The sequence below is a fragment of the Chelonoidis abingdonii genome, chromosome 8 (assembly GCF_003597395.2).
Source record: "Chelonoidis abingdonii isolate Lonesome George chromosome 8, CheloAbing_2.0, whole genome shotgun sequence".
Classification (NCBI taxonomy): domain Eukaryota; kingdom Metazoa; phylum Chordata; order Testudines; family Testudinidae; genus Chelonoidis; species Chelonoidis abingdonii.
The window spans coordinates 99,368,464-99,394,595 of NC_133776.1; the positions used below are offsets into that span (position 1 = coordinate 99,368,464).

At 45.7% G+C, this 26,132-nt stretch overlaps 1 protein-coding gene across 1 annotated transcript in view; it reads left to right on the forward strand.

Moving 5' to 3' along the window:
• Window positions 1–1,669: 1,669 nt before the first annotated feature.
• MCF2 (MCF.2 cell line derived transforming sequence) overlaps window positions 1,670–26,132 on the forward strand; it is a 99,313-nt gene continuing 74,850 nt past the window's right edge. Inside the window, exons 1-3 of the mRNA XM_032773203.2 lie at window positions 1,670–1,778; window positions 19,059–19,127; window positions 21,463–21,577. Coding sequence (XP_032629094.2) covers window positions 1,670–1,778; window positions 19,059–19,127; window positions 21,463–21,577 — 293 coding nt within the window. The remainder of the gene's footprint in view (window positions 1,779–19,058; window positions 19,128–21,462; window positions 21,578–26,132) is intronic.

Below are 26,132 nucleotides of genomic sequence, written 5' to 3' on the forward strand. Positions count from 1 at the left end.
TGACAGGGGTCAGCCTTAGCTGCAACAGCACCCTGCAACTGCTCCACCAGCCCAAGTCATGCTACGGCCTGGTTTTACATGCTTCTGGGCCCAAACACTTCTGTGCTGGCTCTGTTCCAGGAAACTGTGCTGGAGCCCTGCTAGCAAACACAAAAAGACTGGTTTTAAACAGAGCTGCACAAAATTCTAGCTCCAATCTAACATGCTGCTTTGAAAATGTAGATAGGAAGGAGCATCCAGGGCTGTAATAGCATTATTTGTACTGTCCATGAACTGACCCTGTCTGTTCTAGCACCTGAGATACTGCTGCAGAGTTTAAAAGGGCCCAGATTGGGCCATCAGGTGTAGATGATTTCACACAGGAGGCACTTCTAGGCCCCTGCACTTGATCACGCCTGACCTGCCCAAGGTGCTGTGCAGGGTTCCAGGCAGCAGGGTGGGAAATGCAAGGTTTGCTTTAAGGGGCAGTGGGTGGTATGACCTAGCTTTGATGCTGGCAGCCAGGTGGCTGCTGGCCTCAGCTGAGAACCACAAGGAAGAGTTAGGGTGAGGTGACTCAACTACCTCCTCAGACCCAAAGCCTCTCTCCAGGAAGGGGCTGAGGCCCATTCAGGCAGGTCCGGGCACCTGCATCCAAGCTGTGGCCATTAAACAACTCTTGTTGTGTTACTTTCCAGAAAACTTAAGTTCACTGGACATTTAACACCTCCCCCCCCACACACACCCTTATTCCAATAATCAGGCTCATAACTGATTGAGGGGGTTGGCACTGAAGGCGGGTGGCTAGCAGCAGGCTCTGAAATTTCACAGGACATTAGCACTCCGAGGTGCACACTCTCAGCACAGCAGGGTCCCCTCACAGCCAATGGCTTTGATCAAGCCTTGGGGTGAACTCCTGGCCACTGATTTCAGCGGAGCCGGGATTTCACCCTAGAGGGACCTCCCTAGTTTAGAGCAGGGGAAAGACCCAGTGCTCGCTGCCAGGCGAGGAATAGCTGGGGTGGAGGGCATATCCTTGCTGCCTTCTGCAGAGAGACGGGGGTCCCCATCCTTGGCGATGGCACAGCTTGGCTCGCGTACCAGACTCTCCCCTTCCCGCTGGGCGGTACATGGGAAAGGCTGCTCCCCACCCGGCCACCCCGTGCGCGCAGAGTCCCGCTGCGCCCTGAGCGCAGCAGCGAGCCAGGGAGGCAGCGCCAGAGCAGGGCTGGGGTCCGGCTCCGGGCTCAGCCCCCTGCCCCTCCGGGGGGCGCCGGGGAGGGAGGAACGACCCAGTCCCCGGGCGCTGGAACCGCAGGGCGAGGTGTTCCCGAGCCGCCCGCAGCCCAAGTCCCGCGCGCTCGGGCTGGAGGGAGCGGCCCTGCCTGGCTAGCAGGGCAGCCGGCGGCTCCGCAGTGCTGGGCTTGCAGGCCAAGCTGCCCGGAGCGCAGGAGGAGCGGCTCGGCCCGGGGCTGGCGCTGCCCGCTGCGGAGGCGAGGGGCCAGGCTGAGCCGGGGACGCAACAGCCGGGGAACGACTCTCGGGGACGAGCCCGGCTTGTTCCCGGCTGGGGGGAGCATGGGGCGCCCAGCCCGGCGCTAGCAGGGAGAGCGGGACCAAGTCACCCACATCCCCCTCCCCGCAAAGCTTGGCCCTGGCGAGCCCCGCCCCGGAGCCCCCGGCCTCGGGCATGGCCCTGGCGCACCCGGCGCCGGAGCGCACCCGGATCTCGGAGGTGGAAATGGAGCGTTATTACTGCCTGCTGCAAGCCGCCGCCCGCCTCCAGTCCAGCGTCGCCGGTAAGTGCCCGGCTCCCCTTCCCCAGCTCTCTCTACGTGCGCAGGCGGCTTGGCGCACCCGCCGGGGACCCCTGCTTCTCCTCCGTCCCCCGAGGAGCCGGCTCCTCTTCCCTGCCCGCCAGCCCCGTGCGGGGTAGGCTGGGGTCCTGCCTGGCAAAGCCGCGGCTGGAGAAAGTTCCAGGGGGTGTCCGGCTGCTGCTGGGTGGATTCTTTGCTCCTTACACCCAGAGATTGAAGTGGTCCAAGGCAAGCCCTGGCAGGAGCTTTAACACCAGCCATGGGGAGTGCTTTTGTTGTTGGTTGGGGTGTTGGCACTGGGAGAGCCTGACCTTCCCCGGGGGCAGGGGAGCGTGGAGACCGGAGTTGTGAAAACATCGGGGGGAGGGGGAGGAGAGAGATTGTTAAACTCCAAGGAAAAAGTGGTGTGTTTTTTTCAAAAAATATTTTGTAAAGAGGGCCAGAAATAACCATCTTCATCCTGAAAACCCAACTCCACCTGCAGCCCATAGTCTCTTTGACCCAGCCTGTTTTTTCTCCCTCACCTAGTTCTCCTATCCAGCAGCATTTTTTTCTGCCTAATTTACAGCCTGCCTTCAAACATGCATCGTAAAGATTGATTTTAACTGATTTTTTTACCCAGCGGAAGGGACAAACTTCTGCATCTTCAAGTTGCTGACAAATAAATGTATTGCATTCTTATGCCTTCCAAATACCATGTTCCTTGCACCCGGTGGATCTATGGAGATGACACTTCAGATACAGGTGTCCGATATCATTGCTGACAGAACATTTGGAACTGTACAAGTTGGGGGAGAGGGCGGAATAGCTGGGCCCTGGTACTCCAAAGCCAGGATCCTGAATACACTTATGTATGTGCTTAACTTTATTCACATGCATAATGTCAAACACATGTAGCTGTTTACAAAATGGGGGCCTAAATACTAGGCAGACAGATCACGGAAGTAAATTCTTGTTAGAAGTCTGTAGTAGGTTTCATTGTAAGTGCTGAATGGTTGTTGCTTAAGGCACTGAATAACACTTGCTTTGATGGATTGCACTCTGCATGTAGAAGGGTGTCTTATTTTTAAAGTGATCGCTGCGTCCCGTTGTGCCTGACACACACACTCTTGTTGCGGGAACGCTGTCAAAAAGGAATACAAAGTATTCGGGTTCCTGTTAATAATCAAAAGCGTGTGATGGGAAGCCGGGCTTCCATTGGCTAGTATTGCTGCAGTACTGCCTCTTGTTAGTACTTGCAGTGCTCAGCCTTATGCCTCTGGTGGGCCTTCTGTTGGGCTTCGGGTGTATGAATCCGGCTGCAGTTGATTTGCTAGTAGAATGTGTGATGGTCAGAAAGTTATGACTTGTATTGGAACCTCCGTGAGTGGCGGTGACGTGCCATGTTGAACCTCACATTAATTATGCAGGCTCCGAGTCATTTGCATGTTTGGCATAGTCAAGCAATAGGGGCCATCAGCATTTTACAAATTGCTGCACCAAACCCTCAGAATTGTTCCAGGTCAGCCAGTTATTGATGGGTAGGTTGAATGGCAGCTGAGCGTGATCAACGCTTGATTGATCTATTTACGGTATTTTAAAAAAGCAGCAGATATGTATAAAATTGTGAACGTTGTTTGTTGCCCTTCCTGAATCACTTAGGCCTGGTCTCCATTCAAGAATATACTGGTCTGACTACATCGATGATATTACATTGGTGCAAACCCTTAATGTGGACATGCTACACTGACGGAAAGCTGATGTGACTTGACCCGTAACTTTAGGCCATGGGCTGCCCTTGTGCCTTAACAGAGCTCCCTTTAACAGCCCACGATCTAGTTACTTCAGAGTCCTGCACTGAGTGCAGAGGACTGGACTAGATGGTTTACTGAGGTCCCTTCCAGCCCTTTTGTGATTCTATAATCTGCTGATAAACCTTCCAAGGGTTTGTTTAAGGGGGAGATATTTCTTTTCAGCAGAATCCTTTAATGGATACCCCCATGGGAAAGGGTCCGTGCCTATTGGCACTGCTTTCCCCATCAGTGACACAGAGCACACCCAGTCCCAGAACTGAAGGCACATGTTATTCATTATTTCTTAAGGGCCATTGCTGTGCTTGGAGCCATGCCTGGCACAGAAGACGACACTCTAACACAAAGATCTAACCATCTAATTCTGATGCTCTCGGCTCCTTTGCATAGCGTAGCTGAATTTATGATGCTGGATTTTTTTATTGGAGAACTTAGGTACAGATGATTAGGTTTGTAGTAAAAGTGGTTGGTGCTGCAAAGGAACACTTGCATGAGCAAGGAAAGGATTCTGTTTGTGTGAATGTGCAATGAAAACAAAACAGTTCTGTAGAGTCCATCCTGTTCCTGTTGAGTCAATGACAAAACTCCTATTTTCTTGAAGCCGGAGCAAGACTGGGCTTTAGAGAGGCAGCGTGAGTATAAGCGCACAAATGTAGATGTGATGCATAAGTTCTCCGTGCTTTGTAAATGAATCCTGGGGAAACTGGACAGATAGCTCTCCGGTCCCAATCCTGCCTTCTGCTCTGTGCAGATGGCCCTTTACACCTGCTTGTGGAAAGTCAGTGGGACTCCACACAGGAGCAAGGAGGAAATTGTGTGGGTCTAATTGCTGGACTGGGACCATGCTTTGGGCTGTGCGTGGGCAGTATTGCCTGCTCTCCGTGTTATAACAATCATGTCAGCCTCCAGTCCAAATAATGAGATTTCTAAAAAGATAATAAATGTGGGATTCTTCCCCACCCCATAATTTCTGAGTTTATTAGCCTGGCCAGGGGATACATTTTAAGCACTTTTCCCCAACCACAAGGGCTAGGAACTTTTTAAAAAAAATGAAAACTGAGATTCTCACATAATTGTTTGACTGTAAGTGCTGAGGCTTCGAGGAAACATCCAATATCATGAGAGTTGTGATAAAATCATGACGGTTGGCAACATTGCATGCATATACACACACACACACACGCACACTCACGTATAAATGCCCTTTTGGTCTTTTTACGGTGCAACATGTTTATAGCCACCATGGTTATAGGAGATCCTGTTTGAGAGCTGTTAGACTACAAGCTTACTATGTAATGACCTCCAGAAAATGAGTAATATTATCACTCAGCTGCAGCCCCAGCGAGGACCACCAGAGAAATAGTTGTGCAGGAATCTTAAACAGTACGTAGGATGCATTCTGTTAGCATAGAGCACAGTCTCTATACCTGCAATTTCATGATTTATCTGTCATTTACCATAAGAAAAGTGAAATGACAACAGGGCTGTGTGAGAGGGAGGTAATCTGAAATATAAAGTGGAGTGGGGGAGGGTAATTGACTTAAGTATTGTCAGAGTCTACCTTTGCCTCTAATCTGCATGATGCTCTGAAACAGGGAGTTTCCATTGTTTCTCATGGGAAAACGTTGCCTCTACTTTTTCTGCTGTGTTTGCTTCTTGAGTCAGAGTAACAGACTAATGCCGCATTTTTAACCAGGGCTTTAAGAATACATGATTCCCCAGCTCCAGAGTTTGACACAGAATTGAGTTCCAGTGCCCCTTCCTTTTTTAAAAATACAATTGTTTCTGGCACTTGCAGTTCAGAAGAAAGCCCAGAACAACACAGGAAGTGTAAGCTGATGTAGCATTTTCTGCCCAAGTCTGCAGACAGCCTGAAACAATGCAGAAGGTGGTGGACTCTCATGTGTTTCAGCGAGTTAACTCAGAAACTGCAAGATGACAAATGTCGACACTGCTAATTATTTCAAAATTGTCCTAAATTGTCTCCCACACCTTTTCAAGAGTCACCTATTTAATTGCCCAAACCTCCAAATTCTTCCCTGACAATTTCTGTAATGTTGTAGATAGTCAGTTAAGTTTTCAATACCTTGCAGCTTTTTAGGAATTGCAGGAAGAAAGTCAGTCCAGTATGAAAACCCTGCACAGACTCTATTGTCATAGTAGGAGTGCTCTGCTACGCAGTCTTCCAAGTACCTTTTCTTAGTGTGTAAGCAGTGTTCAGTCTCTGAAGAAATGCTTGCATTTTTGTGTGTGAGATATAATTGTTCGGGAGAGCTGTGGCAAGAATCAAGGAAGTTTCCTTCTACCTTAACCTCTCTAACTAGAGGCAGAGTTGCTTTATGCAAACCAGACATTGGTGTTTTGGCAGAGATTCCTGAAAAACTGATTGGCCGTGGGGTGTATGTCACTACTTCTGTTCAAGGGCTACATGATGTAAAATAAACAAGTGGTACCAGAATATACCCAGATGCCATGTTTCTAGTTCCTTCGTCAGCAGGAAACCAACCTAAGATGTCCTGATATCTGCTACTGCACAGCAGGGGGTGATGGTATTCCTCATTTTCGTTTTTAATTCAATAAAAACCTCTGCTTCTGAATTTATCCTAATCTGCTGTGGAATTTCCACATTACCCCAGAAACTGGGGGCCTTGCTGCAGAATTGAGTTTCCCATTATTACAAGGTACGTGGGCTAGGGGTGGGGAATTCATCACTCCATAGGCTTCCACGCTGCTGCTGCTGTTTGCAAGCGAATTAGGCCCCAGGATTTACGCTTAAAGTCTACCCTCTGCTTTGCATCTGCATCTCCCACTGAGTTTGTTACCTGTACATATGCAAAGCTGGAATTTGGCCTAGAGGAAGAAAGATTTGCAAGATGATGTGAAAAGTTATTGATGTTTGTTTTGCTCTTCCTTGGCTCTGCAGCCCTCTTTTAAATTACCTTGTGGTGAATTTGATTTGCTTTGGAAGCTGATACTTTGGCTATAATGATGCATCGTGAGGCCAGATGCTAAGCATATTCCCCAATGCCTGTTTGGAAAATACAGCTCTATGCTGCTTGGGAAAACTCTTTAGTCTCACTCCTGGGTCTGTCCTAAGCACAGACTGGCTGAAGTTGGAAATTGAGGAAAGTTAAAAGCTGCCTGAAACTCAGACATTGATTTAAGCTTAATGCAAAAACTCAGTACAAGTTTTTTTTTTAATGTCCACACTGTTTACTGTGGGATGAGTATGAATGCGCACTGTGAAAGTTGAGAAACTTTTATTGCATTTCTTTTTTAAACATAAATCCATACCTGAGCTGAATTGGCTTTTAACTTTCCCAATTCTCAGCTGGCATTAGGGTGGGTGTAGACAGAGAGAGAGTCTGGTTAGACACACGTAGATCAGCGTGTTGAATGTTGCTCTACCAGAAGCGGTCTAGGAATCAGTGCATGACTCACCCACTGGAAGTCTTCCAGTGTTTACGCTTGAATTCTTACTTCTGCTTTCTCTCATGTTAACTAACACAAGTATAAATTCTAGCCTCGACAGGGCACAGAAGCTTGTCGTCAGTTCTACTGAACCCCAGGTTGCAACCAGGGAATGACTAGCGAGAATTATTTGTGTCCAGGAACAAATGTTCATGTCGTGTCTACACTAGAATTTGCAGCCAGGTTAGTTAACAGCTGTGAAAACACAACAAAAATGTCAAGTGTTAGACCGGTGCTGGGTGACCTGGAGAAATCACTTAATTTCTCTGCCTCAGTTTCCCACTCTGTAAAGAGGGGATAATGCTTTCCTTTCTCACAGGGCTGTTTGAGGCTTATTCATGAGTGTGCCTTGCTATCCATGGATGGAAGGCTGTAAGAGTGCAAAGTATTATTAGAAGTTACCATTTACTTCAGGCACTGCATCTTACAGAGGTTGGTGCCCTTATACGTGAAACCATGGCATGGCTCTCCATCTGTGTGAAAATGATGTGCTGTCTGTTCCCCAGATGTCTCGGTGACCTAGACATCAGGGCATGGGAGCTAGGATGAACAGCTGGTGGATGAAGTATTCGTAGGTGAAGGTGCAGTCTGCTGCTGTGTCTCATGAAGGTGCATTTGCAATGGAGCCAGGGAGGTCTTTCCCCCCGCACAATGTGCCTGCATAATGCCATTGCTATTGCTCTGATGGCAAGGCAGCTGGTTGAGCTGGTGCTACTTCATGGCCTCAAGGGCATATAGCCAACAGGGGACTCTCCAGAGCTCTCCCTCTGCGCGTGCCACTTGGAGGCACACACTGCAAGGAGTACCTTTCCGCAGCAAACGTAAGGAATTCTGCCCTCTTCAGTCCCCGCACTGCTGCTGTGTGTCCTGCAGGGTGTTTCTGTGTTAATCGGGTAATCGGGGTGGCCTTATTGACTGCGACTGGACCACCTCAGAATGATGGACTGGCCACTGCCATCCTAAGGCTGGGTCTGCATGGGAAGCCAGCATGCTTTACTGAGGCCATTTTGCTGCTGGTATATTTGCATTTGTTGGAGAACCTAAGTCCTAGTGAGCACCCAGTGCTCAGCCGCTACTGCTCTGCAGACCCTGTCTGACTCCCAGAGCCCCACAGGACTCAGCACCACATGGAAAGCTGATGACCGGTGAGGTGTTGCTAACGTTTCAGTAAGAGGCTCCATCAGTAAACATCCACCTCAGGCGGAGACACATTCCCTGTGTACCACGCTCTCCCCCACACCTCCCGGCCCTGCGGCCCTTGATCCACCTTGTTACTCTGCTGTGCCGCTGTGTGGTTCCCTACCTTGCAAGGGTGGCAGACAGGTTGTCCTATGGCCAGCAGTGAGGACAGCAGGCCATCTTCTTCTCTTTTGGCTGGAGGTGGCTGGTTGGGTGGTGAGCAGGTCCTCTTTGGTAATGGGCCTGGTTTGAGTCTCATTGTCTTGACAGTAGCTCTCTCCTAATTGCTGGAGGCTAACATGAGAGGCAGAGAGGAGGGCAACTAGTTGAGCAGTGACTCTCTCCCAGCTGGTGGGTGTGGGTAATAATGGCTTCTGTTTGGGTAGGCAGCCATGGTGGGAGAGGTAGGATGTGGTGGGTACTAGACTCCCACTCAGTGCAGTAAAAACTCTGTCCTGCCTTGCCATCAATGCCATCAATTAAGGGGTACTTGGTAGAGGCCAGTTTATATGCTCTAGGATGGCATCACCAATTAAGCCAGTGGGAGCCATGTGGTGAAAAGCCCCTTGAGTGGCATTTGAAAACCTCATTTTCTCAGCAGTTACATGTGTGCAGCCATGTGAGCATGTTTTTAACTTCAGTGGGGCGCGTGGGCGGGGAACTGTGAGCAAAACCTGGCCCATTAGAAAGTAGTGGAAGGTGCAGGGCGTGTGTTAACCTTTCCTGGGGGTTGATTTGCCTGCACATTGTGTCGTTGCAGAGTAGATTGTGAGCCAGTTTTCTTTTGTCAGTGATTCCTGAATTTTATGGATCTTCCTCTTCAATTAGGATGTGACAGATGGCGGTTTGCTGTGGTATTTTTGACAGAACCAGCCGATGGTGCTTGTTGGCTTTCCCAGCATGGATGAAGTATATCTTTAATATAAAAAATCTTTTTTTCTAATTTATCTAATTGCTAATCTTTGCCTGCTAATGAAAATCTGGTTTTAACTTACTGTAATTAAGAATTTGCAGTCTTGAGGCTGAAAGCCTTTCGAATGTTACTTGCAGGGGTTATGGATGTTATATAGTCTGGGGCACTGCAGCATGCTAACTGTAATTGTAGGTAGCGCCAGCTATAGCAGGATCTGCTATCAGGCAGGCAGGCATTGTTTGCAGCATTCAGAGCAACTGAGACCATGTCATCAATATTTTACCATATCTTTTGTGCTACCCTGTAGCTTGGTAAAGAGACTGGCTGCTATACTTTGGAATAAGATAGCAGCCGTTGAATTTCTGATCACTTCTGAGTTAAATAGCAATAATTATTCTCATATTCATTTTTTTTAATGGATATATGAGACTTCTCCTTAATGCATTAGGACCCTGATCCCGTGTGGATTTATTCTGCTGTGTAGTCCCAGTGGCTACAGTGGGGTTAGCTGTGTGGGGAAAGTTAAGCAGGTGTGTGTGTTTCTGCAGGATTGGGGTTTAGGTGAGCCACTGTGCATCCTGTTGGTGTCTTAGTCATACACGTGTTTACTGCAAGTGGATGTATAGCTCAGGTAACTGCTGTTGCAAATGCTCATTACAGTAATTCTCATATGGCAGCAATGTGCTGCAGCACCACTTGTGCATGCAAACAGGCCCACAACTGTGTGCGTGTTCTGCACACCTGAGTGCCAAACTTGTGTAATAATCCCATTCTCGCTGTAGGTAAGAGAGGGATCTGCTTCATAAAATCCCTGCCTTTATTGGGCATCCATCACTGTTGGATGTGTGTGTGCATTCCGTGGGGCGAAGCCGCTCAGCGTTTTAAAGCTCAATGGCCAGACTTCGATCCCACTTACCCTGGTGTAAATCCAGAGTACAGCTATTGACACCAAGTTGCTCTGAGTGAATTCAGTGTAACTAAAATCAAAACATGATTCTTTGAGAGACTCCCCAAGCTCCTCCCACCATGCGTTCCTGCCTGGCATCCCACAGGTCACTTCCATGGGCCACCCTGCCTCTCTCCTCTGCTGCGTCACAGAACTTCCCATGAGCCATCATGTTTCCAACTTGGTAGAAAAATTCTCTCTCCGCCCTAGACCTCACCTACTGATTTGGAGGTTGATGTTCCATTTGTCTGTGGATTTTAGGGAGTTCCTAATGCAAACTCAGTTGCAGCCTTAACTATGGAGTTCCTTCTGCCTCCCCACAATAAGGATGCTGTATATGTTGGATGCCAATGCAGATTAAACGTACACCCTTTAAGGAGTGAAGGGAGAGCCTAATCAAGGAGCTGAGGTAGTTTCCCCGATGGACAGAAGGCTGGAGCACAGATCCGGCCAGACCGCAGCTTTGAGCTCTGAAGTCCTTTGCCAGATACAGACAAACTGGTCCGGGCAGGTTAAGGAAACCTGTTTGTATCCAATTGCCCAGAAGAGTCTAATGTAATTTTATTTCACACCTGTGTTGTTCTAAGTACACTCCCTTTGATTGAAACTCTCACAGAGCCCATCATCTTGCATGTTCACGAACCTGCATAGTCCATGCCTGCCTGATCGCTGGAGGCTGGGCTGTTTTAAAACTCGAGCTTCTTTTGGGGATAACACAGCACTGTGCAAGAAATAGAGTGTTAAGCACTAAACCTCCCTGAGAGGCCTGTGATTGTCCCACTTTACAAATGAGGAAACCGAAGCAGGGGAGACAAGTGATCTGACTCATGGCCACAAGGGAAGTTAGTCTCAGAGCCAGGGATGATGGCTCAGAAGTTCCTGGCTACCAGCCATGTGTTCAGGTCACTAACGTACACCCTACTGTACATAAGATAGGTCCCATATTCCAAGGAGTAGTCATAAAAATGTAATATTAAAATACAGAGTTTAGGCCTTCAAAATAAGATGCCCGTGAAAATATGGGCGGCTTTCTGCCCTCCTTCTGCATGGTGGTAATCAGGTCACACATCCTGCTCACACCTGTTTGACAGGAGTGTCATTTAAGCATATGCCATGTCTGTGTTTGTTTATATGGTTCTTCAAGGGTCCCTGCCACAGCAGGTACCTGAACTACTGCACATGCATCTAGCACAAACAAGCACGGTGCAGGAGGTTAAACGCAGGGAGCTGCCTCAAAAGTGAGGTGATCAGCTTAGTAATACAGATGCAGAGTGGACGTCATCATTCCAACCATAAGGCTGTGGTGGAAGCAGCAGCATGGCCAGGGGTGGGAGAAGATGGAGGTTCAGGCAGAATTGACATCTAGGCAGTGCGTGTCGGTGTGTTCTGAGCCTCCAGGGCACGGTGTGTGTGTATTGTGTTCTTCACAAAGTTTAGTACCACCGTGGCTCAAAGTTTGAGCCTGGAGTACATGGCAGTGGAAACAGCTGCCTGCTTGTGTTAGCATGTCTGCATCATGTGTTCCCTGCAGGCTAGGAAAAGAACTGCTCTCCTATTTACCAGTGCGTTTTTAACGTCCTGTGTAGATTTTTCTCAATCATGTGCAATTCATTGTAGGACGTTGCATAGATTGTCTACATAGTATAAAGTTTAAAATAACGAGCTTCTGCCTTGCACATTGGGCAAAATGTGTAATCTTTCTTGGCAGGTTCATTGCCTTTGAAGCAACAGTATTTTGCACTTGCAAGTATCATTCCTGTGATGGCCTCAAAGCACTTTATAGACATCAGTAACTTCACAGGAGCCTTCTGAGGCAGAGAAGGCTTACAAATGACTAAACTAAGGCAGAGCATGGTTAATTAAGTGGCTGGCCTAAGCTGACACACTGAGAGAAGGGGTAATAGGATGCAATGATCCCATTTCCCGGGCTCTTCTGACCACCACACAAATATTCCTTCTTCAGAGCACAGCGTCCTCAGCAGGTTCAAACAGGGAATGATCAAGGAGTTATCTTCATGGTTTAATGTCTCTCTATTATAGCTTCCCACAGTGTTGCAGCAGCCTTCAACTAAGACACGGTTCTACTCCTTTCAAATTAAATACATTTGGAACTGGCTTGGTTGTTACAAAGAACACTTGATCAATATCATAAAAGTGTAATGAGTTACTGTGTCAACCTGGCAAGTGTGTGGGGCAGCTGCTGTTTACAGATGATGTGGGCTACAGTGAAGTTCAGAAGGGAAAGAAAACAATGGGAGAGGGAGAGGGAACCCTTTACAAAGGATATTAATGAAGCCAGACAGCCTGTGCAGGGCTGGCAGGGGCGCAAGTGGGGCAATTTGCCCCGGGCCCCGCAGGGACCCCGCGAGCCTGGCCCGGCAGCTGTCTGGGTCTTTGGTGCCATTTCGGCTGTGGGGAGCCCTTCAGTGCTGCCGAAGACCCAGACCGCCACGGAGTGAGCACAAGCCCTGCAGCTCCCCCGCTTTGTCCCAGGTCCCCTTAGTCCTCCGGGTGGCCCTGGGCCAGTGTATTTAACAGAGCGAGTTAAGGCTCAAAAGCTAGCTCCTTATTAACTGTGTGGTTTGCTGTAAGTACCTGGCCAGATGGACTTTGATCATCCTGAAAGGAAAGATTTCTAAGAATGGGCATTATTCTCACAGCCTCAATTTGTACAAATCCTAAAATCCAGCCCGGGATACAGTTAAAAGGGAAGAGGACTCAGCAGAATATTCTGGGCTGCACAAAGCCAACCAGCTAGGACAGAAATAGATTCAGCAGTGTTCTCTTAACTACGGATTCATATTCCATCTCTCTCCCGCTGAGGAGTAAAGGCTCAATCCCTCACGCCCTGCCCCCCCCCCACAGCGCCGTGTTCCCCTTCCTTCCCCCGCCTGATTTCACACATTCTCAGAAACCCTGTGTTGTAGCAACAATCCCGTTGGCAGAGGAATCTTTCAGCTCTGTTACTTGAACGCAGCAATGGCTCCACAGTGATTTGATATATATTCAGCTGGGTATGTATATAAAAATGAAGAGTAAAATGTTATTACAGGCTATCTACCCTCCAGTTCTCCATAAGTTTTTAGATGCTACCTTAAAAGTGGAAGTCATACCTGCGTGGTGTGAACATCAGTTTGGGGTATAAAGCCCTGTGAGATATGACAGGATAAAGGATTCTGCTAGGTGGTACTGTTTTTAAGTTCAGTTTTGTGTCTGCCCTGCTCTGATACAGTCTATCTGAGAGCAGATGTCTGCCTGGTGTGATTTAGGCAGGGTGAATTGGGTGCAGGCCTCTATTTTTCCTAGTATTTGCCCAGGAAGTTGAATATGGTGAGGAATGCAAACTGAGTCATAGAGGAAAGCTGGCAATGTGACAGCCGCAATGGGAATCTGATCATTAAGTTGTTATGCTTTGACCTTTACCAAAAGGGTGGTGTTCTCATTTGTATATTTTTTTTGTCTAGCCATTGACTTCCCTTAACCCTTAAGGCTCTGCAAGGGAGTGTACTCCCATAAGTGCCTAACGCTTAGCTGCCTGATCCAGGCACTCCCCCAGCCGAGATTTTCAAGAGTAACTGGTTTGGGATGGCCAAGTTGAGACACCTGAAAATAGTCTGATTGTCAGAAAGCGCTGAGTACCCGTCCTCTGGCAGTGAGGCACATTTGAGGTGTCTTGAGTGGGAAACCCAGAAATGCTAGTCACTTCTGAAAATCTGGGCCTCCATCACTGTCAGTCGCTGAGCCTACCCCAAACCCTGACTCCAAAGCATGAGTCGCAACTCAAACTCCCTTCCAGCCATTGAATCTTCAGCTCTAGGCCCCTTCTCTCCACCAGTCTCGTCTTCTGTCCTTCCTCACAGCTGCTCTTCGCCCCATCTCTCTGACTTTCCCACAAGTGGTTCTGCTGCTGCTTGTCCTTGGCTGCGCTGAGTCAAGGTGGGAGGGGCACCCTCTTTCGTGCAGGGTTGGTGTAGCCATTGGTTACACTAGCTGTTAGTGAGTTCAGCTGCCCTTGTGGACAGCAAGGAATAGCTTTTGTCCTGTAAACAGACTTGTTGTTGGAGAGGAAGGCACGGTGTTGGCGAGGAACTTCTGAGTTCCAAACCTGGCTCTGACAAAGATCCCCTATCATTAGTGTCATAGGCAGTGGGTATAATAAGCCAGGGGAGGCTAAGCCTCCACTGGCACAGCCGATGCCACCTGCTGCCGGAGACCTGGGCTGTGACGGCCCTGCCTGCCCTCTGCCTCTTCCCATCCGAGGCCCCCACCACCCGCCGCTGCCTGATGAGTCCCTCCTCTTCTCCACTCCCCCACTCCGGAGGTCCCTGTTGCTGGCTGTGACCCTCCTCTTCTCCACTCCATTCCCACAAGGCCCCCCCCGCCTGCCACTTGCCACGTCCCTCTTCTCCTCCTCGCCCCCTTCCTCCCATGAGGCCACCCATTCTTTAGTGTGTGTGTCTTTAAGTTGTATCTCAAAGAGTGATTAGTTTGTGTTTGCACAATGGTTTGAAGGTAAAAAGTGCCTTTCAACTTATCAGCAATGTGGTCCAGTGGGTAGGGCACTGACCTAGGGGGCAGAAGTTGCAGATTCTAGTCTCACCTCTGACTCTAGGGAACTCTTTCTCTTACCACTGTTGGTGTGACTCGTCTAGTTAGGTTGGAAACTGTTTGGGTCAAAGATAGTCTCTTAGTATGTGTTTGTACAGTGCCTAGCGCGACAGGGTCGTAAGCTCATTTGGGGCCGCAAGGCCCTACAGTAATACAAGCCCCTAGTGCTAAATACCCTTCATTATCAGGGATTGTTGTTTAAAATAGATTTTTTTTCTCCAGTTACTGACCTGTAGCATAGCTGATCTTTAGGAGGCTGGCAGGTGGAAAGGCACAAGATTGGGCAGGCTGGCACCTGCTAACATTACAGCTGCTGGTGAACCATGTGCTTTTCAGATAACAGATATTTCTCTGGGAGGCAGGGCCGGCCTTAGGGGTGGGCATTCCAGGTAACTGCCTGGAGGCGTCATGGTCAAGGGGGCGTCATGCGGCAGTGCAGAGGCAGTGCTGGCGTAGTTAGAAACTGCTCCTGGCTGGCAGGGGAGTGCCATGGGGGGGAGGAGGGTTTCCCAGATTTCTCTCTACCCTCTCCTGGTGAAGAAACACGTGGGGGCAAGTGATGACATACAGATGCTGCTCACTCCTCGTACCCAAGTTTCCTCCATGCTCTCCCAGGGGACTGTGAGGGGAGAATGAGGAGCAACACTGTGTGCTCCATCCATCCAGGTCAGCTTCCCCATGTGGGTGCAGGAGGGGGTGCAGGGATTAGGGGTAATGGGGACACAGTGCAGGAGTCGGGGGGGGGGCAGATTGAGGATCCCATGGGAGGCTGGGGTAATGGGGCGGGGGGTCACCGTGCCCACGGGGGCCAAAGTCACCAAAATACAAGTTTGCCCAGGCTCCCATTTTCCCTGAGGTCGTCCGTGCTTGGTGGAAAAGAACAATCTAAATGTCAGTGGGAATAGAACTGTGCAAATAACCAGTTTTTGGTTTGTGGCTGAATTGGGGTGGGGGAGGAGTTTCAGGTTGACCCAAAATATATATACATATTTTTAAATTTTCTGGCAAAACTAAGAAGTTTAACATTTTTTTGTTTTGCGTCATGTGAAACATTTCATTTGGTTCTGAAGTTTTTAAACTTTTTTGATTTGAGTGGCAGTAACATTCAAAACGAAAAGTTGTTTTTAAGAAAAAAATCAGAACCTTTAATTTAGAACATGTAGCAAAATGTTTCAGAGTTTCAGAATTCCTTTTTCCCCTTTTTTTGACCAAAACAATTTGGTGAATTTGACACACATTCACCAGAACGTTTTGATTGCCCAAATATGCATTTTCAGTGAAAAAAGTTTCTGAAGAAAATTTGCACAGCTCAAAGTGGGAAGGAGTGGATAAAGCAACTCACTGCAACCTGTCTCTAATCTGATAAATAAGCGCCTTCCTATTAAACATTAGCTTGGAAAGACTTTATTTTTTTTAAGTAAGTGCTTCTGTTACCACCCGAAGGTTAACTGCCCATTGCTAAACGGTGTTCTCAGAGAGCTATTAATAAATCAGCCTTTCTGCCCCATTCCTAAATGCAGGCAAACAAAGGGTGCATTTATTGTAAATCCTTTTGTTGCGTTCTATTTTATTGTCACAGTAGTTTATTCTGTGGGCCAATTCTTCAAACAGTGTCCTTTGGCTATGTCTTCACTGCAAAAAAGGCAATCCCTAGGTGTGGGGTATAGGGTTGACCCCAATTAGCTACAGCGAGGTAAAAATTACCTGTGCTTTGTCTCCATTAGACTTTTATAACCAATTAGCTATCTTGATGGGAAAATGCATCTTTTTGACAGTGAAGACAGCCTGTAACTGTGAGTGCACACACACACAAGTCCTGCATTTGTGTTTACTGATGTCATTAGGCAGGCAAACATTGCATTCATTTATATGCATGTGCCTTGCTTAAAACAGTGGGGTCCTGATCCCTGCACATGTGATCTGACTGTAGTATCAAGGCCTTTGACTGTAAACTCTTTGGGAAAGGGACAGAGTCTTTTTACAGTCACTCACATTTATATAAAGTGATCCTGGGAGACAAGATTGCAGAGCAACAATGCCCTTCTACCATGTACATGGTCCAAAGCGGACAGCCTCTGTGCAAAAGAATAAATGGACACAAATCAGACATCAAGAATTATAACGTTCAAAACCCAGTAGGAGAGCACTTCAATCTCCCTGGACACTCAATAACAGACTTAAAAGTGGCCATTCTTCAACCAAAAAACTTCAAAAACAGACTTCAATGAGAAACTGCAGAACTGGAATTAATTTGCAAACTTGACACCATCAAATTAGGCCTGACTAAAGACTGGGAGTGGCAGGGTCACTACAAAAAGTAATTTACTCTCTGTTGATACTCTCACCTTCTTGTCAACTATTGGGAATAGGCTACATCTGCCCTGTTTGAATTGGCTTTGCTAGCACTGACCCCCCTCTCCCTGGCTCCTTGTCCCCTGACCACCCCCTCCCGAGACCCTCCACCCTAACTTCCCCCTAGGACCCCAGCCCCTACCCAACTCACCCTGCTTCCTGTCCCCTGACTGCTCCAACCCCATCCACCACCACCCCGACAGACTCCCAGAACTCCCAGTGGGGGAGTTAAGTGTAGGGGGGGTCTGGATGCAAGGGGGTATGGTGGACAGGGGAGCAGCTCCCTGTAAGTAACCTGTCCCACACCCGCACAACTGGAACTCCCCCACTGAGTCCCCCAAATCAGGAGCCTCCTACTACGCCTTCCTTACCTCTACCCCACTGAGCCTCACCCGTGCATCAGGAGCCCCCCACCCCACTGAGCCCTAACTACCTTCACCTGAGCTCTCCTGCACCCAGAACCCTGCACTGAGTCCCTGTGCACCTAGACACCTCCCCCGCACCCAGACTCTCTATCGAGGTGCCTGCACCCGGATTGTGCCAGACAGAACCCTGGTACTCTTGAGGGAATTCTGCACCAAAAAATTAAAAATTTTCAACTTTTGCATATTTTATTTGTCAAAATAGCACAGAAATACAATAACAATATAAGCACACCATTTTCAATTATTTTGATAAATCATTTCAAAATACTTGTTAGCAAATAACTGAAAATGAGGTGATTGTGTTGTGTTATTTTGACGAATAAAATATGCAGAATTTAAAAATATTGTGCATATCTGTAGAGTAAGCAACAGTAATAGGGTTAAATCTGGGTCTGATTGAAATAAATAGTTTTACGACTGACGTCATTGGGCCCAGGCTTGACCTGTAAAGAGCAGACAGAACAGTTTAAGTGAATGGGAGTGAAAATAGCAAGGTATGCAACACTCAGATTAAAAACCATAAGCAATGGTTGCTGCCAGAAAAGAGATTGAAGTAAGAAATGACCACAGTGTGCCAAGGAGGTAGTGGAATGCGACAAAGGGTCTGGACTTCAGGCAGCCAAGAGAATAATCCCTGAAATCAGAGTTTTATCAGAGAAAGAGAGAGTTAAGCTTAACTGTCAAAAAGTGCAAAGACTTAATGGCATATAGTCAAGTATCAGGGGGTAGCTGTGTTAGTCTGTATCCACAAATATCCACAGTGACATATAGGTGTGTTTAAAATGATCATATTTACACTATCAAGGACATACATTATATAGTAATATTTGTTTCCAGTACCTTCAATCACTGTAAATTGAGTGTTTTTATTTTTAAACTATCACAAATTATACATTGTGGGATAATATTCTAATAGACACAAACCCTTGTTCATTCTCTCTGTCTCTCTCACACTCTCTGTTATAAAATTCTGCTGAGGTGCAGAAAGGGCCCCCATAGGGTCATGGCACACAACAGATAGCTTATAGCAGTTTTTTTCTATTATTTAATTTTAGAAATCTAATCATCGTGCATCAGAACCCTAATCTTTCTAATGTGTTTTGTGCAAACAGCTTGGCTGACTGCAGAGTTTTATTTACTTTGAGCGTACATTCATTTTTCCAGAATTAAGAAACATGACGTTATAAAATGCCCTGTATATTTCACAAATATACCATTCTCTGACACTGCTGCTGCCAACAGAAACATGCAGCCCACTGTGCTGGAAAGTACCAGGGGATGCTGCGGATGAGGGAACTATAACTGTAGCTTATTTAAAAAACAAACCAAAAAACATTCCGAATGTCCCCTATGTCCTGCTGAATACAGGCATTAGCACACCCTGACATGTCATCTTTAACATAATTAATACATCTGATAGTTACGGCTGTATTGTGGCATTTGATCTGCTTGAGGAGTTAAGAAATGTATATACCTAGGCGCATTGTATGTTTAGGTGTGACCTTTTAAATATTTAGTTTAGTGGAGTAGTGATAAGCCTCCAGTAATGGGTGCATTTTGTTGTTTTGTTGTTGCTAGAAACCACAGTTCCCATTTGTGCGAAGGACATCAGTGATGATTTGAGGAAAAAGTTTGCATTTCTTTCTGGTGAGTATTGTAAACTTTCCCCATGTTCTCTGTGTAAAGTAATTTAATTCTCTGCGTGAACCTATGCACTGTTTGGCAAAATGACACTATACACTGGAGATTATTCATTAGGTCATCACCGGTGCCACTAGAAGTGTTGTTAATAAAACATTGTGGCAGTTTGAAAGACCAGCTTAGGTTTCTTTCTCAAGCCGTGCTACAAAATATTCCAGTCTTCAAACATTTAGAGTATTAACAAGTATGGTGCTTTGAAATAGAATATATTTCTATAGGCTTGTGGCCAGTTTACAAGTATTAACCCTTTTTTCCCTGACTTCTTTGACATCACATCCCAAGTATGCTAAAACAGAGATTAAGGGATACATCTGGTTAACTCTCCCCTCCCCCAGCATCTAATAGTTTTGATAGTTCTAACTCTTATGTGGGAAATGTGCATTTGAAACCCAAGGTAAAATTTGGCCCATCATACTGAAATGTGTTAGGGGCCAATTCCCAGGTCCTTTCCTCAGGAAGGATCAGATGAAAAACTAAGAAAGTTCCTGCCTAAAGAGAGGTACCACTAAAAATAGTACCCCTTTTGTCCCATTTTCAAAAATGGTTTTAGGATATGTCAACACTGGAATAAGAGACCTGGAGCTGGCCTGGATCAGCTTACTCGGGCTCACGGGGCTCGGGCTGCAGGCCTAAAAGTTGCTGTTCAGGCTCTGGCTTGAACGTGAGCTCTGGGACCCTCCTCCCTCGGTGGGTCTCTGAGCTTGGGCTCCAGCCTGGGCCTGAATATCTACACAGGAATTTTACGGTCCATGTCCTGTGAGTCCAAGTCAGCTGACCGAGGCCAGCCACGGGTGTTTAATTGCTGTGTAGATGAACCCTTAGAAACCTACAGTTTTCAGAAGTGTCTAAAGGCCAGATTGTTTAAGGTAATTAGGTGTCCACTGAGATTTTCAAAAGCACCTACGCACCTATCTGTATCTTTAGGCATATAGATACCTTTAAAAATCAGATCCTCAGTGTCTTAGGAGCCCAAATCTCATTGACTCTCAGTGAGACTTAGGCTCTCAATGTCACTTCTGAAAATGGGATTTAGGGGCTTTTGGAAATTGTACCCAAGAATTTATTAGAAAATGATGATCTTCCTGCAGAATTTTTGAAAATTCTATCCTTGTGTAGGCTGCTCGTCTTTCTCCCCAGTCCAAGAAGGATGGACACCACACTTTGATCAGGTCCTTTTCCTCAGGTCTTCATTTATTGGGGGCACCAACTATCTTTCACAAAAAACCCAGAATAAACTGTTCAACACAGATCCAACAGTTAGTTCCCTTGACCTAGGCCATTCTTGCCAGAACCTCCTTGCTTCTGGCAGGTCTTCCCCAGTTCTCCTATGGGCCATCTCCCCTGGAGTCATCCTGCCCTATGGCCTACTACAGGAACCAGCCTGCTTCCTGTAGCGCTCCACCTCAACTGAGCTCTTTATAGGAATCACCTAACCTGGTGGGTCCGATAATCCCCTCTACATGGCCCAAACACCTGCTCATAAAGGAGGCATAGAACAATGCTGGCTGGCCTCTGGCCTTCACAGGGGCAGACCCCTCTGTTACACCCTGCTATATAGAATTCCAAAGGATGGTTCCCTAACACTGTGGAAAGTGTATGATTTTCTCTTCAGTTTCAGGATCATGAAAACGTGGAACTTTTGGAGTGGGTCATTTGGATTTCTCTCCAACACTTCCATGTAGCAGTACCGAACTGTTTGTTCTCACCAGCAGGGGTCAGTAACACGCTGTTGGTATTGCAGTGAGGCTACACCCTTATGACAAAATTCTGCCCTGGGTTGCACATGGGCAATGATGGAATAGGAGGAGAAAAGATGCCAGGATTCTCTCTCTTCCCCATCCCCACAGGGCATCCTCAAGGCAACTGGGCAGGAGTCCAATAGGGCAGGCTCATGGCATGGGGGGCACGGTGAGTCTTTGGCAACCATGAAGATTGCCGATAGTTGGCAGCAGAGGCTAGGATGAGCAGCAATGAACGCTGCAGTGTTTCCCCATATCCTCCATGCCCCAAATCACCCTGACTGGTATCTGTAGGATGTGTCTGAGATCCTTAGCATGGGCAGAACCTGCTTTACTTCACCCCCCCACACCCTCTCCAATATACAAAATTCAAAAGGGATAGGGTAGGATCTTGCCTTTAGTCTGTAGATGTTACAGATGTGGGTGTTACTTATGAGGTGCCTATTGGACTAGCTGGGTGTTTTGTTTTAAATTGGGACTTTTAGAGCTTGGCGTGGTTTCTGGACAAACTGTTCAGACAAGCACTTTTCTGTTACTTGTAGGTGGCCGAGGGAAAGACAATGGTTGGATCATCACGTTTCCTGAAAACTCCGATTTCAATGAAGCATCAGAGGAGGTTCTAATGAAAGTCTTAACATACTTAACTTCAGTCCCAAGGTATGGTGCTGCCTTCCGGCTTTTGTGCTTCGTTGGCAGAGGCTTCCATCTGATCTGGTGTCGGACATGTGAGCTGCGGTACAATTACCTCATTGTGAATGAAGCTAGTTAGAGAAGGAGGAAATTACCTGCAGAGCCTCATGATGTTGAGCCAGAATGTTACATTGGTATTTCTTATACCAATAATAAAATACATAATAAAAAGTAGATTTTTGTCCCTATTGGTTGCTGGGTTCATAAACCTACCTGATGACAATAATTATTAATGGAATCACTTGGCTTAACCTTAGATGAGTGTCAGCACTCAAAAATGATATACCACTGGCAAATAATTTGGGATGTATTTTGCACATGTAAGTGGAGAGTATGTTAATTTGGAAAAAGAGAGAGACCCTGAGAAGTAAAATAACTAAAGGAACAAAGCGATTTGATTGAATACCATCCCAGATCATTATGCTTGCTCTCCTGGTGCTGTACTGCGTTTTCCAGTATTGTTTTCTATAGCAACATTTATTGACAGTCTACCAGTCCCATAAGGTAGTTATGCCAGGATTAATGGATCTGAACAATTTCTTCTTCCTGAGTCTGGTGGATTGAAGTTATCTGGAATGCTTAATCTCTTTTTAACTCTCTATCACCTATTTTGGCAAATTGCTTGCTACAGAGTGAGCAGGGTGAAGACAGCTAGGCGGCCATCAACTGCTGTTCTAGAGAAGTGCCATGTGTTTTCTCACAAACTCTAGGACAAAGAGTTCCTAGCTTCGCGTGCCCTATTTAATTCTTGAGTGACTTGCATTCTACATCTAGTCTGATCACAGTTGTGCTGATAGAGCAAAACACCCAGTGCACACATAGGTTGTATACAGTGTTGTTATAGTTGTGTTGGTCCTGAGATATCAGGTGGCACTCCCAGTGTGGAGCCAGCTGGCCACCAGTTCCTCCAAGAGAGAGCTTGTGTCAGAACAGCCTTTCTAGTAGAGTAGGGCAAGTGCAAACAGACCTTGCAGTCTGGTTGTGAACCAGCCTCTGCAAGTTCATTGGAGACTCCATTTCCATCTCTAGTCATTTCTCCTCTATTTCCCTTACTTGCTGCTTCTTCCTGCTTTAATTCCCCACCCGACTCCTCTCCTCATTACCTTTCCTTCATATCCTTTCACCTCCCATTCCCTTTTCCTGTCTTTCTTCCTCTTCTCTCTCACACCCTTTGCTCAGCTTTTTCTGTCTTCACTTCACACACTGCCAGGCAGCTTCATATCAGGTGATGGTTGAAACTTAGTATTCATGGAAACCATGTCACAGCAAGATGTTTTTTCTGGGTCTGTTAACAGTAGCAGTAATGCATCTCTGGTCGGTAGGGGGTGTGATGTGTGACTATATGAGACCACTACTCAACTGTGTTGATTTCCACAGAATTTTATACCAAATGCAACATCTGTTCTATGCTATTATTGCGAATACATACAATGTTATAAAATTACATTTAATATTATGTATTTTTAATCTTTTCCGTGTGAAGCCCTGTTGAGGGCTATAAGACTGATAATGATTCAAACATAAAGTTAGCACTTTATTTGTAGTGAGTTATACTACCTGCTTCTCTAATCTTCCTACAGTTCTGAGAGCCTCTTTTGATTTTTAACTTTAGTAATAGGATGCTTTGTATCCCTAGGGAATCTAAAATGTTGTGCCTAGGGCTATCAAGCGATTAAAAAAATGAATCGTGATTAATTGCACTGTTAAACCATAATAGAATACCATTTATTTAAATATTTTTGGATGTTTTCTACATTTTCAAATATATTGATTTTAGTTACAACACAGAATACAAAGTGTACCATGCTCACTTTATATTTATTTTTATTACAAATATTTGCATTGTAAAAACAGAAGAAATAGTATTTTCAATTTACCTAATATAAGTGCTGTAGTGCAATCTCTTGATCATGAAAGTTGAACTTAGAAATGTCGAATTATGTACAAAAAATAACTGCATTCAAAAATAAAACAATGTAAAACTTAAGCACCTACAAGTCCACTCAGTCCTACTCCAACCAGTCACTCAGACAATCAAGTCTGGTTACATTTGCAAGAGATAATGTTTCTCGCTTCTTGTTTACAATGTCACCTGAAAGTGAGAACAGGCATTTGCATGGCACTGTTGTAAAGAGTGTCACAAGATATTTATGTGCCACATGCACTAAAGATTCATATGTCCCTTCATGCTTCAAGCGTCATTCCAGAGAACATGCTGATGACAAGTTCTGCTCAATAACGATCCAAAGCAGAGCAGACTGATGCATGTTCATTTTCATTATCTGAGTCAGATGCCACCAGCAGAAGGCTGATTTTCTTTTTTGGTGGTTCGGGTTCTGTAGTTTCCGCATCTGAGTGTTGCTATTTTAAGACTTCTGAAAGCTCCACACCTCATGCCTCTCAGATTCTTAAACCTTGGGTCAAGTGCTGTAGCTATTTTTAGAAATTTCACATTGGTACCTTCTTTGCATTTTGTCAAATCTGTAGTGACAGTGTTCGTAAATAAAACATGCTGGGTCATCATCCGAGACTGCATAACATGAAATATATGGCAGAATGCAGGTAAAACAGAGCAGGAGGTGTACAATTCTCCCTCAAGGAACTCAGTCACAAATTTAATTATCACACTATTTTTTTAATGAATATCATCAGCAAGGAAGCATGTCCTCTGGAAAGGTGGCTGAAGCATGAAGGGGCATAAGAACATAAGAACGGCCATACCGGGTCAGACCAAAGGTCCATCTAGCCCAGTATCTGTCTACCGACAGTGGCCAATGCCAGGTGTCCCAGAGGAAGTGAAGCTAACAGGCAATGACCAAGTGATCTCTCTCCTGCTATCCATCTCCATCCTCTGATGAGCAGAGGCTAGGGACACCATTCTTTACCCTTTCTTGGCTAATATTAATTTATGGACTTAGCCACCATGAATTTATCCAGTTCCCTTTTAAACATACGAATACGAATGTTTAACGTATCTGGCATGTAAATACCTTGCAATGCCTGCTACAAAAGTGCCATGCGAACACCTGTTCTCACTTTCAGGTGAAATTGTAAACAAGAAGCAGGCAGCACTATCTCCTGTAAATGTAAACAAACTTGTTTGTCTTAGTAAGTGGCTGAACAAGAAGTAGGACTGAGTGGACTTGTAGGCTCTGAAGTTTTACATTGTTTTGTTTTTGAGTGCAGTTATGTAACAAAAAAACCCTACATGTATAAGTTACACTTTCACGATAGAGATTGAACTACAGTGCTTGTATTGAGGTGAATTGAAAAATACTACTTATTTTATCATTTTTACAGTGCAAATATTTGCAATAAAAAATTTATAAAGTGAGCACTTTGTATTCTGTGTTGTAACTGAAATCAATATATTTGAAAATGTAGAAAAACATTAAAAATATTTAAATTTCAGTTGGTATTCTATTGTTTAACAGTGCAATTAATTGCAATTAATATTTTTAATTGCAGTTAATTTTTTTGAGTATAAAGGTAACTAATATGACTCTGCTCTTTGCATACATGAAGGCTGACCTCATTTAATAGCACTGCATGAAGATGTGCTCACAGGAAAGACCTATCTGGATACACTAATAATAAGGGGAGGGAGGAAAGGATATAAAACAATAACCTTGCCAAATATTAACTGTCATGTGGTAGTAATAAATAATTAGTCCTGGAATGAGTATACAGCTTCTTATACCTTTGTTTTCCTAAATCAGGACTTTTTTTACACATTGTTTTCATTAAGACCTTGTGTATTGCAAGTGCACACGTGTTAGGGGACTTGGTTACAAATGGGTTACCCTGTAACCTGACTATAAACATGATTGCAGCTTGTAATGTAGATTTAGCTTTAACCATGTGTTATAACAAGACCAGGTCTGTTAGTGTATGTCTACATAATTGTAGCACATACACAGGCATACCAATGTTAGCATTAATCTAGCTAGCACAGGTAACAATAGCAGGGTAGACATGGTGGCTTTAGGGATCGCAAGTATGTTCTCTGGTTGCTAACCCATGCGGAAGTCCATGCCGCCATATCTACACTGCTATTGTTACCCATGATAGCTGGATTAACGCTAATGCAGGTATGCCTGCCTACTTTTCAAAACAGCCTTACACTTAAAGAGTTATAACCAGATTCCTAGATATGGTTGTACTTGTATCATAGACAGGGACTCATCTGAACACGTTAACCCCCCGGTGTGTAGAACTAGAATACTGCTCAGTTATCTACTGGGGTTGGGATTTTTAAGAAACTTAAGGGAGTTCTTAGGCTCCTTTGCAAATTACAACTCCAAAGTAATGTGGATTTGTAACGAACTTTCCAAACTGCGCACACAGCCCACTCAAGTGCAAATAAAATTCCCATTGAACAGGAGCAACTTTGCATGTTTCGAATGTCAAGCTTGCTGTCAAATAATAGTGAGATAGGTTGTTGAGTTTATTTCTGGAACCAACTGTAGAAAATAGTTTTAAATGGAATTTTAATGTAGACAAAAGGTGCCAGAAGTATTGT